At 34.6% G+C, this 20,025-nt stretch overlaps 1 protein-coding gene across 1 annotated transcript in view; it reads left to right on the forward strand.

The window, feature by feature from the left end:
• Positions 1–355: 355 nt before the first annotated feature.
• The window catches only part of LOC100028620 (cytochrome P450 2C44-like), a 34,830-nt gene continuing 15,160 nt past the window's right edge, over positions 356–20,025 (forward strand). The window contains exons 1-5 of the mRNA XM_007478100.3: positions 356–535; positions 8,653–8,815; positions 8,984–9,133; positions 9,506–9,666; positions 13,156–13,332. Coding sequence (XP_007478162.2) covers positions 356–535; positions 8,653–8,815; positions 8,984–9,133; positions 9,506–9,666; positions 13,156–13,332 — 831 coding nt within the window. The remainder of the gene's footprint in view (positions 536–8,652; positions 8,816–8,983; positions 9,134–9,505; positions 9,667–13,155; positions 13,333–20,025) is intronic.

A 20,025-nucleotide genomic window follows, 5' to 3' on the forward strand; every position in this document is an offset into this window, starting at 1 on the left:
AATCTCAACCAAAGAGAAAATTTAGAGCAAAAGCAAAGGACAAGGACGAATTAAATTTTTATAAGACCTCTGCATTCTCCCATTCTCTACTCCATTAATTCCTGGCCCTTTTAAGTAGCATTCAGGGGATTACAGAGTGCAGGTTCAAGAATGGTTGTGAGAGCAGTGAAACTGGCTATTTCTTCATAAATTCCATCACTCAAGTCAAGCTGAGTTATTGAAAAGTGTGCCTAGTTTAGGACAAGAAACTCTATTGGCTGTTTAGCCCCACCTCCACTTTAGAAAAAAAAAATCAGATATTTTAAGCTTGGGTTTTTGAACTGACACTTGTTTCAGCTTTCCAGAGATTGCTGCAATGGATCCCTGGGGATTAACAACTCCCATTCTTGTATTTTTTGTTTCTTTTTTAGTCTTTTTGTCCTTATGGAAAAAAGACTACAAAGGAAGGAATCTGCCTCCTGGCCCAGTTCCTCTCCCTATTATTGGAAATATACTACAGATAGATCAAAAGAACTTCTTCATGTCTCTCAACAAGGTAAGGGGACTGAATCTTGTGACTGGACTCCATTGAGTAAAGTATTGTTTTTAAAAAAAGATAAATGAGAGGGAAGTTTATGGCCTAAGGGAAACTTGGACTTTTGGTATAGAGAGGGGGAAAGAGGGGATAACCCCCTTCTCAAAGCGGGATTCAGGGGAGACAGCAGATGTAACAGGTTTTATCTGAGAGAGGAGAGGGGGTTTGAAGATTTTACCCCTTCTGCCTTCCTTCCTTAGCTAAAGCTGCGCTCCCCAATTTGCTCTTGTCCCTCTTGTCCTCCCTCCACTACTTGAGACCAAAAGGTTTCCCCTTGATCTGTTCACTCACACTCAACTTGGGGAAGAGATAACTTTTAATGTTAACTCAATCAGGTAATACAAAAGGAATAACGGACAGGGAAGAATGGGAAAAGAAAAGTGGGGAAAGGGGTCCCTGTCTCTATCTAAACCATTTTCCTTCCCTCCTCGAGTTTGGGGTGAACTCGGGCTTTGGCAGCCTGAGTCCCTTGAGAGAAAGTCAGGTTGACTCACCCCTGGGCAACAGGAGCTGAGGTAAAATCTGCTCAGGTTTCTTTTCAGAAAGCTCCTTCAATTGGGAAGTATTGGAAGGAAAGATTTCCAATCACAAGCAGGAAAAAGTGGATAACCCTCAGGAGAGAGTCTTAATCCACCTTCTCTCTTCGGCTTCCTAAAACTAAGAGACCCTCACTGCTCTCCCAGCCAGAGTCTTCTCTTCATCTCGATTCCATTCCTGGGGCCCCTTCCCATGTCGAGGTGATCAATTTCACATACTCTTCAGTCTTGTACTTTTTCTCTAGTGCCAGCCTCTGTCACATTATCCATTACAAAGCCCATTAGTAATGTCATTACAAGATGATTCTGGAATGACTTGGTATTAGAAACAAGGACTCCATAAACATTTTTATGGCAAAATGAAAAATAGTGGTGTTGTGATGACTTGAACAACAGATCAAGAGTTAGAAATCAAGGTGGTGTTTCCTAAAGTATCAAATGAGACAGTTCTTAAAGATTATAAGTTGTAGACCAAACTGAATACTGATTCTGTGTATGTGCATGTCTCTGCCTCTCAGAAAATATATTTCTATTTATGTATATATATACATATGTGTTTATATGTATGATATATAATATGTATTCTACTCTGACTAGTCCCCAAATATAGAATACTCTCTTTCCTCCTTTCTAACTTTATGACTTTCCTGGCTTCCTTTAAGACCCACCTAAAACGTATCTTCTCTGAGAAGCCTTTCTTAAAACACTCCTTTAATACAAGTACCATCTATTTATTATCTCTGGTTTATGATATGTATGTCATATGTATATATGTGATATATATGCACATCCTTTGTGGGAGAGCTAGAGATTAACTTGGGCCAGGAAGAAAGGATGCTCCCTCAAGAATGACAGGCTCCAGTGATTATCTTTAAAATAGAGAAATTTATTAAGTTGAATGCAAGTTGAATGCCTATGAGGCAGGTGCAGGTAAAGATACTGCCTCCATGAAGAGATGGGGTTTAGGATTCTTATACCCTTTTGACAACAGGGACCATGTGATCATAGATGGGGTGCTGGGGTGATATGCTATGCCTCAAAGACAAAGGGGAGTAAACTGCACAGTTTAGGGGATGATTAGATATGTGAGGTACAAAGGGATGCTTGTCAGCAGAAAACTGGAGGTGCATATCTTTGCTTATCAAAAAGCTAGAAGAAAGGTCAAAGAGAGTGTTTCCCATAGAAATCCCTTCTTATCCTCTGGTTTCTGCTGTTCAAGGTCACCTTCCTTCAGCCTGTGCTGAAGGGGTGCAAAGAAAAGGAATTTTTATGTACTCTTTTTCCTGGAATACCTCTGGGGTTTTGGGGTGTCCAGGGGAAACCCATACCCCCATATCACATCTTGTTTTTATATCCTAGTTTTCATGTTGTCCTCCTCTTTATTAAAATGTGAGTTCCTTGATTGTCATTTGCCTTTCTTTTGAATTCACAGCATGTGTCGAATTGATTAGTAAACAGTAACAAAATATTTATTGCTTGATTTATGAGATATTATATTCTGGGTCCTTCTCCCTGTCCATGGGCAGAACTTCTCCAAGACATTTCTAGCAATGTAATAAATTTGTGGATTACACTTTGAACCACAAATCTTCATCTGGACAATAAGTATTGACCATTCATTTAAGTTTTCCTCTTTGAATCATTAGGTTGATCTCTTGAATAACCATGTGACATACAAAGGTGGTTTTCTAGGGTTCTAGTTTGATTAGAAATATTGTTGAACCTCCAATGAAGAGGAAATTAAGGCAATCATGAAAAACTACTTTGCCCAACTATATGGCAATAAATATACCAACCTAGGTGATATGGATGAATATTTACAAAAATATAAATTGCCTAGCCTAACAGAAGAAGAAATAGTTTTCTTAAATAATCCCATATCAGAAAAAGAAATCCAACAGGCCATCACAGAACTTCCTAAGAAAAAATCCCCAGGGCCTGATGGATTCACCAGCGAATTCTATCAAACATTCAGAGAACAGTTAATCCCAATACTATACAAACTATTTGACATAATAAGCAAAGAGGGAGTTCTACCAAACTCCTTTTATGACACAAACATGGTACTAATTCCAAAACCAGGCAGGCCAAAAACAGAGAAAGAAAATTATAGACCAATCTCCCTAATGAATATAGATGCAAAAATCTTAAATGGGATACTAGCAAAAAGACCCCAGCAAGTCATCACAAGGGTCATTCACTACGATCAAGTAGGATTTATACCAGGGATGCAGGGCTGGTTCAACATTAGGAAAACTATCCACATAATTGACCACATCAACAAGCAAACCAACAAGAACCACATGATTATCTCAATAGATGCAGAAAAAGCATTTGATAAAATACAACACCCATTCCTACTAAAAACACTAGAAAGCATAGGAATAGAAGGGTCATTCCTAAAAATAATAAACAGTATATATCTAAAACCATCAGCTAATATCATCTGCAATGGGGATAAACTAGATGCATTCCCATTAAGATCAGGAGACAATCACCTCTATTATTTGACATTGTATTAGAAACACTAGCAGTAGCAATTAGAGAAGAAAAAGAAATTGAAGGCATCAAAATAGGCAAGGAGGAGACCAAATTATCGCTCTTTGCAGATGACATGATGGTCTACTTAAAGAATCCGAGAGACTCAACCAAAAAGCTAATCGAAATAATCAACAACTTTAACAAAGTTGCAGGATACAAAATAAACCCACATAAGTCATCAGCATTTCTATATAATTCCAACACAGCTCAGCAGCAAGAACTAGAAAGAGAAATCCCATTCAAAATTACCCAAGACAAAATAAAATACTTAGGAATCTATTTCCCGAGACAAACACAGGATCTATATGAACACAACTACAAAACACTTTCCACACAACTAAAACTAGACTTGAACAATTGGAAGAACATTAACTGCTCATGGGTAGGACGAGCCAATATAATAAAAATGACCATCCTACCCAAATTCATCTATCTATTTAGTGCCATACCCATGGAACTTCCAAAAATTTTTTTTACTGATTTAGAAAAAAACATAACAAAGTTCATTTGGAAGAACAAAAGATCAAGGATATCCAGGGAAATAATGAAAAAAAATACAAAGGAAGGGGGTCTTGCAGTCCCAGATCTCAGACTATATTACAAAGCAGCGGTCATCAAAACAATTTGGTACTGGCTAAGAGACAGAAAGGAGGATCAGTGGAATAGACTGGGGGCAAGCAACCTCAGCAAGACAGCATATGACAAACCCAAAGATCCCAGCTTTTGGGACAAAAATCCACTATTTCATAAAAACTGCTGGGAAAATTGGAGGACAGTATGGGAAAGATTAGGCTTAGATCAACACCTCACACCCTACACCAAGATAAATTCAAAATGGATGAATGACTTGAACATAAAGAAGGAAACTATAAGAAAATTAGGCGAACACAGAATAGTATACATGTCAGACCTTTGGGAAGGGAAATACTTCAAAACCAAGCAAGAATTAGAAAGAGTTACAAAATGCAAAATAAATAATCTGGATTACATCAAATTAAAAAGTTTTTGTACAAACAAAACCAATGTAACCAAAATCAGAAGGGTAGCAACAAATTGGGAAACAATCTTCATAAAAATCTCTGACAAAGAATTAATTACTCAAATTTATAAAGAACTAAATCAATTGTACAAAAAATCAAGCCATTCTCCAATTGACAAATGGGCAAGGGACATGAACAGGCAATTCTCAGCCAAAGAAATCAAAACTATTAATAAGCACATGAAAAAGTGCTCTACATCTCTTATAATCAGAGAGATGCAAATCAAAACAACTCTGAGGTATCACCTCACACCTAGCAGACTGGCTAACATGACAGCTATGCAAAGTAATGAATGCTGGAGGGGATGTGGCAAAGTAGGGACATTAATTCATTGCTGGTGGAGTTGTGAATTGATCCAACCATTCTGGAGGGCAATTTGGAACTATGTCCAAAGGGCGATAAAAGACTGTCTGCCCTTTGATCCAGCCATAGCACTGCTGGGCTTGTACCCCAAAGAGATAATGGACAAAAAGACTTGTACAAGAATATTCATAGCTGCGCTCTTTGTGGTGGCCAAAAATTGGAAAATGAGGGGATGCCCTTCAATTGGGGAATGGCTGAGCAAATTGTGGTATATGTTGGTGATGGAATACTATTGTGCTAAAAGGAATAATAAAGTGGAGGAATTCCATGGAGACTGGAACAACCTCCAGGAAGTGATGCAGAGCGAGAGGAGCAGAACCAGGAAAACATTATACACAGAGACTGATACATTGTGGTACAATCGAAGGTGATGGACTTCTCCATTAGTATCAATGCAATTTCCCTGAACAATCTCCAGGGATCTAAAAAAAAAATACTACCCACAAGCAGAGGATAAACTGTGGGAGTAAAAACACCGCTGAAAAGCAACTGCTTGACTACAGGGTTGGAGGAGATAAGACTGAGGAGAGACTCTAAATGAACACTATAATGCAAATTCCAACAACAGGGAAATGGGTTCGAGTCAAGAACACATGTGATAACCAGTGGAATCATGCGTCGGCTATGGGAGAGGGAAAGGCGAGGAGGGGGAAGGGGAGGGGAGGAAAAAAAAACGATCTTTGTTTCCAGTGAATAATGTATGAAAACGACCAAATAAAATAATGTTAAAAAAAAAGAAATATTGTTGAGAAATAAGAGCATCTCAAAGATGTCACCATTTATAAAGAATCATTTTCATTTGAATTCAGCCTATGAGTTCTATGAAAGTGGCAAACGTCATTGGAGAACATGTCTCTCCTAGATTTATAAATCTTTTGACATGGATAATCAATGTGTTGAAAAGACAAATTGCTGTATTTGCATTTATGAAGAAATCTTCCTCTTAAAATGGTTTTAGAGTAACTTACCTTAATTAAACTTTGTGCAAAGTCTTCCTGAGATCTGTTCTTTGTCTTCATTGCTTTTATCTTTTTATACTTTAACTGATGATTTTTTTCACAACATTGTCATTTACAAATATATTGTTTCTCTTTCCTACAAAAGCTATCCCTTTTTTTAAAAAAAGTAATGAAAAGGAAAGGAGGGAGAAAGGGTAACTCAGCAAAGTTCACAAATAGAATATCCACATCTGATGATATATGCCATTTTCAACCCATATGATTTTTTTGATATTTGCAGTAAGGATTTTCTGTATCCTGTTTCCTTAAGAACCAAAGAAGACCATCATGTTTTCATGATTTTTTGTTTTGTATTTTGGCATTTTTGATGTTATCATTTTTCCTCATTTTTGCCCCAACCATCTAAATGGAACAGTGGATCAAGCCCTGAGCCTAGAGAGGGGAAGACTTGAATCCAAATCTATCTTTGGATATGTGTTAACCATTTAACCTTGATCAAATCACTTAAAACATTTGCCTGATTATCCTCAAATGTAAAATGAGGACAATAATAGCACTTCTTTCCTAGGGTTGGAACAAATTAGGAACAAATGAGATAATATTTTTAAGTGCTTAGCACAGTGTATGGTACATAATAAGTACTATATAAATGCTAGCTATTATTATTATCATTAACATTAGTTATCATTGGGTTTATTTTCGTGGTTCCACTCTTTTTGCTTTTTATCTGACATGTTTTCAAGATTTTAAATGTTAAAAATTTATTGAAATCAATACTAATATTTCCCTATCTCTCTATTTGGTTAAGACATTTGTTTACTAAACTAGTTTCTGGACTCTTTTGGTTTACTTTGGCAGATCTGCTTTAATTCAGTTAAACTTAAATGAAATGCTTATATTCAAGGATAATATCTTTGTATCTATCAGTTTCCCATTTTTAGAGCCTGGCTCCTATTAACTTTGATAAATTTGAAATTTAACCAGTTTTTTCATTACAAACTGCATTTATTTCTCATTATACTTACAGTTGATGTTGACCTGATTCTGAGATGATTTCATGGCTTTCTTGCACACATTTAGCTTATTCTAATATATTTCCAATTTTGGCAGCTGGACATTTTCTATCAATTAAGACATAGTAAACATTTTATGTAGTTAGGTAATTATAAAATCTAGTGATTTTTTACTATTTTTAAATAAAGTATTCAAAATATATTGGCATAAAGAAGTCTTAACACTTTTTTGCTTCAGCATCTCCTCCTGCCCTGACCATGGCACCGAAGTCTCTGAGTTTAAAAGAATATGTGGTCATTGTTTCAATGGCCTTTCAGCTTCTTCATGGTCTCCTCTACCTTTTCATTATTTTAAAATAGTATGCTGTTTTTTATAGAGCTTCTTTTCCTCATATTTGTCACTGGCATTATACAATAAAATAATCAAATGATTAAACTACATTTCTTATGGCCTTTGGAGATACAGTGAATGCCAATTTCTTTCTTTACTCCCTAAGGAGAACCTGTAAGCTATCCTTCATTCATCACTTCATTTTCTTGATTTGTTCACTTTAAGAAAGTTAATATCAATAGAGGGCAGATAGGTGGCAAAGGGAATAAAGAGCCAGACCTGGACCCAGAAATTCCTGAGTTCAAATATAATCTTAGACATTTCCTAGTTATATGACTCTAAGCAAGCCAATTATCTCCCATTGCCTAGCCTTTCCTACCCTTCTGCCTTAGAACCAATATACAATATTGATTCTAAGATGGAAGGTAAAGGGTTTTTATAAAAAGAAAGTTAATATCAATATGGCACAATTCTTCTAGATCTATTGGACTTATATTGAGGACCAACCAACCTTTAATATTTATAAGTGGTCAGTATTATTGTTATCATTCTTTTCCTCCTTTTTCATTACTACCTTCACCAGTATTAGTGAAGCAAATGTGGCCCACATGTGACTGAAGTCCATTTTTTGTTTTTCTTCTTATAGGTCATCAAAGCCCCAAAATTCATTTCCAAATCTCCAACTTACCAGTGATGAACCTCTCTGTGTTTAACTGACTTAATTCGTGAAAATCAAGTCAAATATGTTTCCAGAACCATAAACAGAACCTTTTCTACATATCAGAATCTTGATATTCTGCATTCTATTCAGTAGTCTGTGAGATTCCACAGTATTCTCATCTTCACCATGAGACACCAGAGTAAACTTAGGAAAACACCCACAATAGTCAAATAAGATCTTGTGAGATTTATTGTATAATACCTTATGTACATTTTTTTATTTTCCTAATTTTGTCCACGTCTTGACAAGGCAAGATTTTTGTGGAGTTAAGTCCAAGCAGAGGAAGTAATGGAAAATGAAGAATTTAGCTAGAAAGTTCTGTGGCATACAAGATAATAGCAATTTCCAAGAAACAAACTTAAAAGGAATCCTTGCATCAAATAACTCTAGTAGAGTTGTATAACAGAGCATAGCACTCAGAAACACTGAAAACCAGATTTATCTTTGCTCACCTTCTTGGACAAATTTAGCCATGTGCCCTGCATTTCTTAGTACACAGAATAGAAGCCCAGATACATCAATTTTCAAGTTGAGTTTCTTTTCCTTGAGTTGTTTCTTGTATCTCTTTTCCCAGCTGTATGAAAAGTATGGTCCTGTGTATACTATCTATTTGGGGTCTCAGCCAGTGGTGGTTCTACATGGCTACAAGGCACTGAAGGAAGCTCTGATTGATCAGGGAGACATTTTTGGTGGCAGAGGAAAGATACCAGTATTTGAAAACACTTTCAAAGGAAATGGTAAGTTTCAAATTCTTCAAGGAAGAGTAGTAGATCTAGGAAAGGGAAAAAAATAGAAAAACAAATTGACAATGATGTTTAAGTTAGCAAGAAAAAAATTGTGAAATCAAAATTCTGCTTTATGAAAAATGGAATTTTTATCTCCTGTTTGGTTCATTTTCCCCCTAGGAATTGTTTTCAGTCATGGAGAAAAGTGGAAACAAATCCGTCAATTTTCTCTGATGACTTTGAGGAAATTTGGAATGGGAAAAAGGAGCATTGAGGAGCGTATCCAGGAGGAAGCCCAATTCCTTATAAAGGAACTGAAGAAGACAAATAGCTAATTATCATTGATTTTTTTCCCTGGGTGTATGGGTCCTAAATAATAACACATCACCAGTACTAAATCTCCCTGGGTTGGGAGTCACTCTTTTTACTATAGTCCATTTTTTTGTGACAAGGTGTCCCTCCATTTTGGGGGGAACTGGAGCAGCTGAATCAGATTTCTCCCTATCCTTCTCATGTTTCATAAACTATCTTTATGTCCAAATTATAGAGATAGGAAACAGACTAACAGGATGTCCTAGACTAGCATTGAGGGACTGAACACCATGTCCAAATCAAACCTTTTCTTGCCATTCTAATGCTGGATGATTCAAAACATTATCATTAAACTTACTCTTTCCCTTTTGTGAATTTTTTTATTATTAGGTCAACCATTCAATCCACACGTAATACTTCAATATGCCCCTTTTAATGTCATTAGCTCCATACTCTTCCATCAGCGTTTCAACTATGACAATGAGGAATTTCTCTCTATGATGCATATATTAAATGAAAATGCGATTCTACTGAACTCTCCAATGATTCAGGTAAGGCTCAAGTCATCATCTGATTGTAATCACATTTTTGCAGTGTGATAGGGGGCAAGAATCATCAGTAATGCCTCTCACTAGAAAACTTCCACATAAACACAACATGTTTATGTGTGAAGTCTTTGTCTTCAATTAGGTCCTATGCAAGAATTTTGTCTTAATAGGTTATAAAATAATAGTCCTATTGTACATAAAATTGTATACATCTGAGGTGCAGGCAACTTTCAGCAGAGAAGCTGAAATTCCCAGTAGTTGTCATGGTGATGTAAGGAGAATCTTATGTTCATAGAGTCATTTAAGATTTATCAAACAAATTATTTAAGTAAAACAGTATTATATATAAATATAACTATACATCAAACACTTGGGGCCCCTACCCTTCTTTCATATGGGAGACTTCCCTCATTCAAAAAAGAGCTATACTGATTTTAAGATCCTTATATTCTCTGCTTTTGCACTTACTTAAAGCCCTAGCTGATGTCACCAATGGCATTTTCAATTATACTAGTTATTCTGAGAACACAGTTCATTGAAAACAAAATATTAAATGACATAACAGGGTGATAAATCCAATAGTAAAATATCCTTTGCATTAGCCTGAGACACATTCATCGACAGAAGCACCTGTCATCAGTGGAAAGAGTGAATAGCAATCATGCGTAAGTAGGACAAATGTAGGGAACATGTGTGGCCAGAGTATACTTGGCAGGGGTGGGGGAAGGAAGGAGTGGGGTTCACACATAGGACAGATGGGCAGCCAGGGGATATGTAGAAAAGTAAGACTTTGATATTTCAGGAAAATTGATGTTTTCTGGCAATGTCATCTCAGTGTTCTTTTGAGCATAGACATGGTGTATTGGACACATTTTGCCACTACTCTTGTAGTTGATACTGGGCTCATAATGCCTGCATCATAGCATATACTTCCTTATTGGTCTTATTGTATAATCTCTGCTAGGCACTTCTGATGGTCTTTTCAGGGTCATTTGTTGACCAGTTCAGTTTTATGTCTGCTAAGGTATACTTACTAAGACATGGTTAAGACCCACCATGACCAAATAAGACCTCAAAAAAATTCAAGGCAGATTGTCCCCAACCTAAAATTTGTATTCCCTCTGTCTGGGTCAGAATTGTAGCCCAGGGTTGCCCTATAGTTATCTCATTTAAGGTCATAATTTTTTTAAGACCCTTGAATTTGAGCCATAATAAAAGTTTTTAAAAATCATTGTTTTCCATGAACCCTTATTTTATTATGTGTGTGCTTATGTTTGTGTATGGGTGTGGCTGTGGGTGTTAAAAACTTCCCATTTCCCTACATAACCATTTTGTTGATAAGGAAGATGAGACTAAGAGGTCCAGTGATTTGCCAAAGGTCAAACTGACATTAAAGATAGGAGTTGACTAAAGGGCTCTAGATTTCTTATCTAGTGGTTTTTCCATTATACTAAACGTCACTAGAATATCCTATTATGTTTATTACTTTGACAGATTCTCAAAGTAGGGCACTACCTCCAGCCCTGTACCTCTAGGGTACAGAGGAGCAACTGATCATAGGAAACAAATATTAACTTAATTTTAAAATTGTGCAGTTCATGAAGGGGGTTGAGGAAAGGCTTATTCCAAAGGGGACACATTTTCTCTTCCACAAAAGATGAACCTATTATATATATAGGACTAGGCTGTGAGGGCCTTGATTTAAAATCATGATGAGCTCAGATTGAATCTTGTCACTCAATGTCTGTGCGACCCCAAACAAAAAACTTAATCTTGCTTTCTCAGTTTCCTCCGCTATAAAATCAGGATAATAATAGCACCCACTTCACAGATTTATTGTGAACATCAAATGAAACTAATTATAGAAACTACTTTGCAAACCTTGAAATGTTATAATGGTTATTATGAGGTTCTCTAATGCTGTTAATTAGGTTATTGCTAATAAGGTTATAATTTGGGCAGACCAGATCTGTAACTTCATTGGTTTAAGGAATTCTGAGTGAATAAATACTCAGATTAAAAACTACTCAATAATTTAATATTTTATCTAGAGTCACTATGGAGGTTGAGGGACATACCCAGTGTTATATCTCTAGTACAGTACTGTACAGGATGGAGGCAAGAATTCAACTCAGATGTTCCTTACTATGAGAATGGATCTCTACCAATTACTATTTTTATTTTGTTATGATTATTTTTTAATTATTTATTGCTTTAGAATATTTTTCCATGGTTACATGATTCATGTTCTTTCCCTCCCTCCTCTCAGAGTTGATGAGTGATTCCACTGGGTTTTACATTTGTGATTGTTCAAAACCTATTTTCATATTATTACTATTTGCAATAGTGATCATTTAAAGTCAACATCCCCATCTAACCGTGTGATCAATCATATCTTTTTCTTCTGCATTTCTACTCCCATAGTTCTTTCTTTGGATGTGAATAGTGTTCTTTCTCATAAATCCCTCTGGATTGTCCTGGATCATTGCATTTCTACTTTGTTATGATTATTATTGACTACTCTTATAATCTATTACTTGAATATGCCCTGCCATTTTTGCTTTGTTTTCTAGTTTAGCTGTCCTTTCAAAACCCAGCTGTCCTATCAACCCCTTCAAGTCCAGAATGCTATTTATTACCTTCTGTGCCCATATGCTCAGGGTCTTGAATAGTACTGACCAGACAGATTCAAAATACTGAATGATTTGATAGTTGTTAGAAGGGTTAGATAATGATGTTGACTTCAAAGCATGGTCCATGCATGGCTTATCTAACAATGGAGGTCAACAACTTTTCAACAAATTATAATGCTAAAGAGTTACCTAGAATGGTAGTGTCAAAAGTAAATAGAAATGGAGAGCCACTAATTCATAAATAAAGATCCCCATTGGTTGCAATACCAACTTGGAGAAACATTAGGTTTCATTGTATTTTTACTTATTTTGTTAGATATCTTCCAATTCTGTTTTAATCAGATTAGGTTGCTGGCCATTTGGGGCTCCTTGAAACTCTAAGAGACAAATGATTTACCAAGGGTCATTCTACTAGTATATGTCAAAGGTGTCACTTGAATTCAGGTTTCTGAATGGTGATATCAGCTATTCTTCATGCTACTTCAACATGTCATGTCTAACATCATTATGAAATTTTTTAGACACTTACTTTTTCTCTTGTAGGAGAATAGCTACTAAGCTAAGGATTTAATATTATTTGGCACATTTCTATACCACTAATGTTGTTGTCACTTCCTTCCCTAAGTCACATTAACTGCTTCCTTTTTCCTGATCACCACTAAAAGTGTTTCTCTTCAAAGATTTCTAGGTATATGACACTTTCTTTCTAGGTGATTATTATCCTAAACTACCATTTTGTATAAGTTCTTTTCCTTCTCAAATAAAGAAACATAATTTTAAGCAATTATAAAACTGTGACTAAGTAAGATATTTTCTCAACAATAGGAACCTCAAATGATACTGTCTTCTATTTTTATAGCTCTATAATTATTTCCCTTGGCTTTTCCACTATTTTATGTCACATCACAAAAAATTTTTTTCAAATACTGAGGCAACTAAAAAGATATTTTTGGATCAAGTAAAGAAACATCAAGACACCCTTGATCTTAACAATCCTCAGAATCTTGTTGATTGCTACTTCCACAAAATGCAGCAGGTAATGTATACATGGGAAATGGTTTGTGGGAAATTATTATTTCTGCCTTTAAAAATAGATTTTATTGAAAAAAATTTTTGTCACTACACTTAGTTCTAAAACATTTCTTTCCATAGTTAAGCTTTCAAATGGAGGGAAGAAAAGGAGTTAACCATATGAAATTATCCGATTTGACCAAGAACTCAATATTTTGTACTTTATCTAGAGAAGGAGTAGGAAAGTGTTTCATTAGCATTATTTAGGATTAGTGACTTTTCAATTGTGTGGAGTTCTGCTTCTTTATATTTGTCTTTTCATCATATTTGTTGTAATAATTGTCTTTTGTCATATTAGTTCTGCTTATTTTACTTTTTCAAATAATACAAATCTTCCCAACTTTCAGCATTTTTACTACCTAATAATATTCCATTATACTTATATAACAAAATTTATTAATTTATACCACAGTTTCTCAATTGATGGGATTCATAACTCTAATTCCCTACTTTTGTGACATAATCTTGTGGTGACTAGAGAGATCATATATAAATTGTATGCATACATGGATATATTATGCATATATCTACCTACTACTTATATATGTATATGAATACATGTGTATGCATGTATTCATATTTACAAATGTGATTTTATATCTTTGAAAGATATGTCTTGTATTATTCTAAATTGAATTTCAGAATGTTTGTAAAATTCCCAGGCTGCCATAAATATTGATGTTCATGTCTTTGAGGTGATGTGGAGGGATGACAAAGGGATGGCAGTGTGAGAGTTGAAAAATAGGAATCTTAGAGAAATTTTAGTAAGTTAAAATTGACAGACTATTTCAAAAGATCACATATAGGGAAGGCATGGGGAAGGGTAAGAAACCTAATTACAAAGCCTGGATAATTTTGAGGATAGTCATGCAATTGCCAGAAATCAAATGTTTATAAGGGAGAAGAATTGAGAAAGTGAAGAGGAATATCTTTCATTATATATGAATTCATCTTTGGGTATCAGTGGTTTAAGTTTGCATATAGTTCAATATGTCCATTAAGCAGTTGGAAATGAGAGAGAGAAACTGTGATTATATCTGATCACAAATATAGATATGATAACTGAATTGATGAGAAGTGATGAAATCCCAAAGTGAAATAATATACAGAGAGAACAGAAGAGAGTACAGGATAGAACTCTATGCTATATCCAAAGTTAGTCCATATAGTGTCGATCAAGATGCAGCAAAGGAACCTGAGAAGTCATCAGAGAATAGAAGGAGAAGACAAAGAATATAGTCATGAAAATCAAGAGACAGAAAACTATCAAAAAGATGAGGGCAAAGAAAAATATCAAAGGCATTAAAAAGAGAAAAAGTCATTAGACTCAGAAATGAAATGGTCATTAATAATTTTATGGTTGTTAGTAATTTTTGTAGGAATAGTTTAGACTAAATGATGAGGCCAGAACCCATAGAATTATTTGACCCATTATCCACATATGTTCCACACTCATATGAGTCATTATTAGTCATTTTTCAGTCATATCTGACTCTTTTCATGAGCTCTTTGTGAGTTGTCTGGTCAAAGACACTGGGGTGGTTTGTCTTTTCTCTCTCTAGTTTATTTTGCAGATGAAGAGATGAAGAAAAACAGGATGAAGTTATTTGACACATAGCTAGTAAGTGGCTGAGGCTAGATTTGGACTCAGGTTTTGCTGACAACAGGGCCAGCCCTCTATCCACTGTACCACATAGTTGTCTCTGTTCTTTACTCATGCCTTACCACCATTAAGTTGAAGTTCATTATCCCAAAGAGACCTTGTGTTTGCATGTATGTGACCATGTGTATGTGTTCATATAGGAGGTGTTTTCCTCAGTTGAGTGGGAGAGCAGAATGTTTTGTACCAATTGTTCTTACTATACTAAGTAATTTTTGCTGAAAACTAATCAAGCTCTCCTGGTACACTAATAATGGAAGTAAACTGATAGGGACTCGTGGCTACTTAAAGTGCAAGAAATCCCAACTCCTTGGGTTGATATCTAAAATCCTGGAAGAAACATCAGTAACTATACCCAGTTGTACCAACTCAGGACACAAACCCATAAATGTAAGGGAGAGTTAGTGGAGAGGAGCTGAAAAGGATGCAGTTCCAGTATTTGTAGGACTCTGTCAATAAGAATAGAAAGACAGACACATTTGCTTTATCCCTGTTTGTTTTAGAAAAGTTTTTACTATTTCCCTATTATAAATAATACTAACTCTGGCTTTTCTATAGATACTTCTAAACCATGAAGTTTCCCTTCATACCTCTATGAAGGTGCCCCTAAAAATTCTTCTGATTAGTGAAGGTCTCACTCATACCTGTACTTTTAGAGTTTTATCACAAATGAGTCTTGCATTTTGTCCAAGGCATGCTAATAATCATCATGTAGTTTTTATTTTTATATGGTGACTTATGATGACTCTTTTCCTAATGTTGAACTATGCTTGGACCAATGAGATTACTAAAATTCTTCTCTGGAGCTAGAAAAATATTAATGAAATTCATCTGGAAGAACAAAGGTTAAAGAGCATCAAGGGAATTCATGGCAAAAATGTGAAAGAATGTGGCCTACATCTCAAACTGTATTCCAAAGCAGTAATCATCAAAACAATCTGATACTGACTAGGAAATAAAGTGATGGATCAGAATTGGGTACACAATAGATTGGGTACACAATGAAGAATAGCAAATGACCACGGTAATCTAGTGTTTTGCAAAGATAGTTTTTGGGAAAAAAACTAATGGACAAAAATTACTGAGAAAAGTGGAAAGCAGATTGATGGAAACTAAGCATAAACCAATCCCTGACTTGCAATAAGTTCAAAATAGGTACACTATATAGACATTAAAGGTGATATCAAAAGGAAATGGGGAGGGATAAGCCATTTTACCTTACAGTTTTAAAGATAAGGGAAATTTTGTGATCAAACGAGATAGAGAGCATATCGAATGTAAAACGGATAATGATTACCTTAAATTACAAAATTTTGTACAAACAAAACAAATCTAGTTGTGATTAACAGGGAAGTGGAAAATTGGATGGAGGGGATTTATAACAATTTTATCTGATAAATTCCTCATCACTCAAATCACAAGTCATTCCACAACTGATAAGTGGTCAAAGGATATGAACAGGCAATATTAAGAAGAAATAAAATTGATGATTTGGTGATGAAAATATCTTCATGTGAAAATGCTCTATATCACTGCTGATTAGAGACACGCAATTTTAAACAACTCTTAAACCTATCAGATTATCTAACATGATAGAAAAGGAAAATGAAAAATGTTGGCAAGGATGTGAGAAAACTGAGATATTAATGAACTTCCAGTGGAATTTTGAATTGATCCTTACATTTTGGAGACTAATTTGGAATTATGTACAAAGGACTAAAAAACTACAATCCTTTGATGGAGCACTACCACTACTATGTCTATATCCCAGAGATTTTTAAAAAGGAAAAGAACCTATATGTTCAAAAATATTTACAGTAGCTCTTTTATGCTAGCAAAGAATTAGAAATTGAAGGAATGTCTATCAATTTGGGAATGGCTGAACAAGTTCTCCTATATGATTTAATGGAATACTGTGGTGCCATAAGAAATGATGAAAACTATTCTTTCACAAAAATGCTGAAAGATTTAATTAGCTCATGCTAAGTAAGCAGAACCACAAGAACATTGTACACAATAACAGCAATACTATGAGATGACCAATTGTGAGTGACTTAGCTAATCTTAGTAATACAGAAATTCAAGACAAGTCTGAAAGATATATGATGAAAAATGTTGTCCACCCCCAGAAAAAGAATTGATAATATGCATGCAGATTAAAAAATAGTTTTCTTTGTTTTTCTTTCTTTTGGTGGGGTGGGGAATGTGTGTTTTCTTTCACAACATGGCTAATACAGAAATACATTTTGCATCAATTAATATATATATATATATATGTATTTCAAATTACTTGCATTCTCGGGAAGGAAGAAGAAAAGGGGAGGGGGAATATTAGAACTCAAAATTTTACAAAAAATTATTGTTTTTACACATAATTTAGGAAAATATTTTTAAATTCACATAAAAAGAATGCTTTGCAATTATGCTCTTATAATTTTTGTGTTCATCAGGTAAACATTCAAGTATTCTATTGAAGTAGAATTTCCCTTTCTTTCTATCCCTATTACATTTTTGGTAATTTTTCTAGGGTAGTTGGAATGCAGATTATTTTTGTGGATTTCTTTAAATATCCTAAAAATATTTGAAAGTTATTTTTTATTTAATTCATTAGTTCACTTTTTAAGGATCTTTCAGTAAAATAGCATGTAATCTCTAAAAAATTGATAGTTATTTCCTCTTTGCCTATGCATATTCCTTAGATTTGTTTTCCATGTATTGCTGCTTTATTCATTCTTTCTATTACCATATCAAAAATTAATAGTGATAATAAACATTTCCAGTAACTGGAAAGGCCTCTGGTTTATCCTCATGTTAGATAATACTTGTTCTTGATTTTCATAGTGTCATGAGTGAAATTACATTAAAAAGGTAAACTGAGGCAATTCTATGAACAAGATAACATTTATTGGCAGGATTTTGCTGCCTACCAATAAAGATAATGGTTTGCTTCCATTTATGCCAAAGACCTAAAGCAAAAGATAATCCCATTTTTATAGGTTTATGGGAGTACATAGCAAAGAACAGAACAGGGTGGATGACATCATGTGTTTAAGAGCAACATGATTGATTACATAGCAGAAGCACAGGAAACTATGATTGATCAGAAGCTTGGTAATAGGTGCAAGCCAAAAACCCCATCTTTTGTCCACTGTAAAAAAAGTGCTCATTATTAGAGGCCAAGCACAAATTATAAGATAACAAACAGATCCTTTCAGGACGGCAAATCAGATATCTTTAAAGAAAGGTTCAGTGTTGTAAAGATACTAGCCCTAATTCCTTAGTATTCACACACATTCTCCCAAAGTCAGCAAAATTCTTGAGGTAAGAATAGATTGGTGATTAGCAGGAGAGTAGATTTGTAACCAATTACAGGAGTAGTCAAAATCTGAACCAAATTTGATATAAAAAGAGTGCATTTAATATTTTGGCTTTTCTGCATTTGATTGTCAGATTTCTATGCCTTGATGTATGGTAAATTTGGGGGTAGGTGCCACAAACTGTTGTAAAAAAAGATAGATTCTTTTCTATTCCAATTCTGAATTTTTCCAAAGACCTATTCATATCTAACTTTTCTAAGATTCTATTTACCTCCTTAACTTCTTTCTTGTTCATTTTTTTGGTTAGAAGAGGTCTCCTGCTAGTATTGTTTTACTATCTATTTCCACCTGTGAGTCATTTAACTTTTCCGTTAAAAATCTGGATGCTATGGCACTTGGTGCATATATATTTAATAACATAATATATTATATAAATAATATAACATATTATATAAATAATATAATATAAATATAATATAAATAAATAAAATAAAATTTATCTTGTGTAAAGGGACCATATACAATAGGATAAAGATAAAATTTATCTTGCGTAAAGGGACCATATACAATAGGATATGGTCCCTTTATGCAAGATAAATTTTATTTTATTTATTTATTTTAATTAAATCTGTTTTTACTTTAGCTTTGTCTGGGATCATAATTTCTACCCCTGCTTTTTTTTTTTTACTTCAGCTGAAGCATAATAGATTCTAATCCAGTTCTTTACCTTACCTTTATTCTCTGTATGTTTGTCTTCAAATGTGTTTCTTGTAAATAGCACATTGTAGGATTCTGGTTTTTAATCCATTCTGTTCCCTTTTTCCATTTTATGAGTGACTTTATCCAATTCACATTTATATTAATGATAATTGATTGTATTTCCCTTCATCCTACCCTCATTCTGTTTATTCTTCTCTTTTCTTCTCCCTTGTTCCACTTCTGACAACCATCTTCTCCATTTGTCTTCCTTTCTATAGGTTACCCCCATCCCTCTTCCCCTTCTTTCCTTAAGCCAAGTCTAATAAGAGTAACATTGAAGTGTTACCAGGGATCATTCCATCTTTTTTCTTTGCAAAAATGTTTAAGCCTTTTTTATGTGAAATAGTTCATACCATTTCATCTTTCCCCTACCTCTTCTCCCAATACATTCTTCTTTCTCCTCCCTTAATTTTGTTTTTTAATATCTTCCATTATAAACAATTCTACCCACAACCTCTATCTATGTATATTTCTCATACTTTCCTCAATATATGAAGTTCATAGGAGTTATAGATATGATATCATATAAAAATATATACAGTTAACCAATTTAACCTTATTGAATCCTTGAATCCTTACATTTTCTCTTTCCTGTTTACCTTCTTATGTTTCTTGAAGGCATATTTGACTATCAAAGCTCTGGTCTTTTAATTAGAAATTCTTGAAAGTTCCCATTTTGATAAAATATTCATTTTTCCCTTGAAGTATTATGCTGAATTTTGCTGGGTAGGAGATCCTTCTTCCTTTGCCTCATGATCCTTAGGGTAGAAGCTGCTAAATCCAATTTAATCCTGAGTGTGGCTCCATGATATTGTTTCTTTCTGGCTGTTGGAAGTGTTTTCCCTTTGGTCTGAGATGGCTATAATATTTCTGGGGTTTTACTTGGGAGATCTCTTTTAGGAAGAGATTGGTGAATTCTTTC

This window comes from Monodelphis domestica, chromosome 1, assembly GCF_027887165.1.
Source record: "Monodelphis domestica isolate mMonDom1 chromosome 1, mMonDom1.pri, whole genome shotgun sequence".
Taxonomy (NCBI): domain Eukaryota; kingdom Metazoa; phylum Chordata; class Mammalia; order Didelphimorphia; family Didelphidae; genus Monodelphis; species Monodelphis domestica.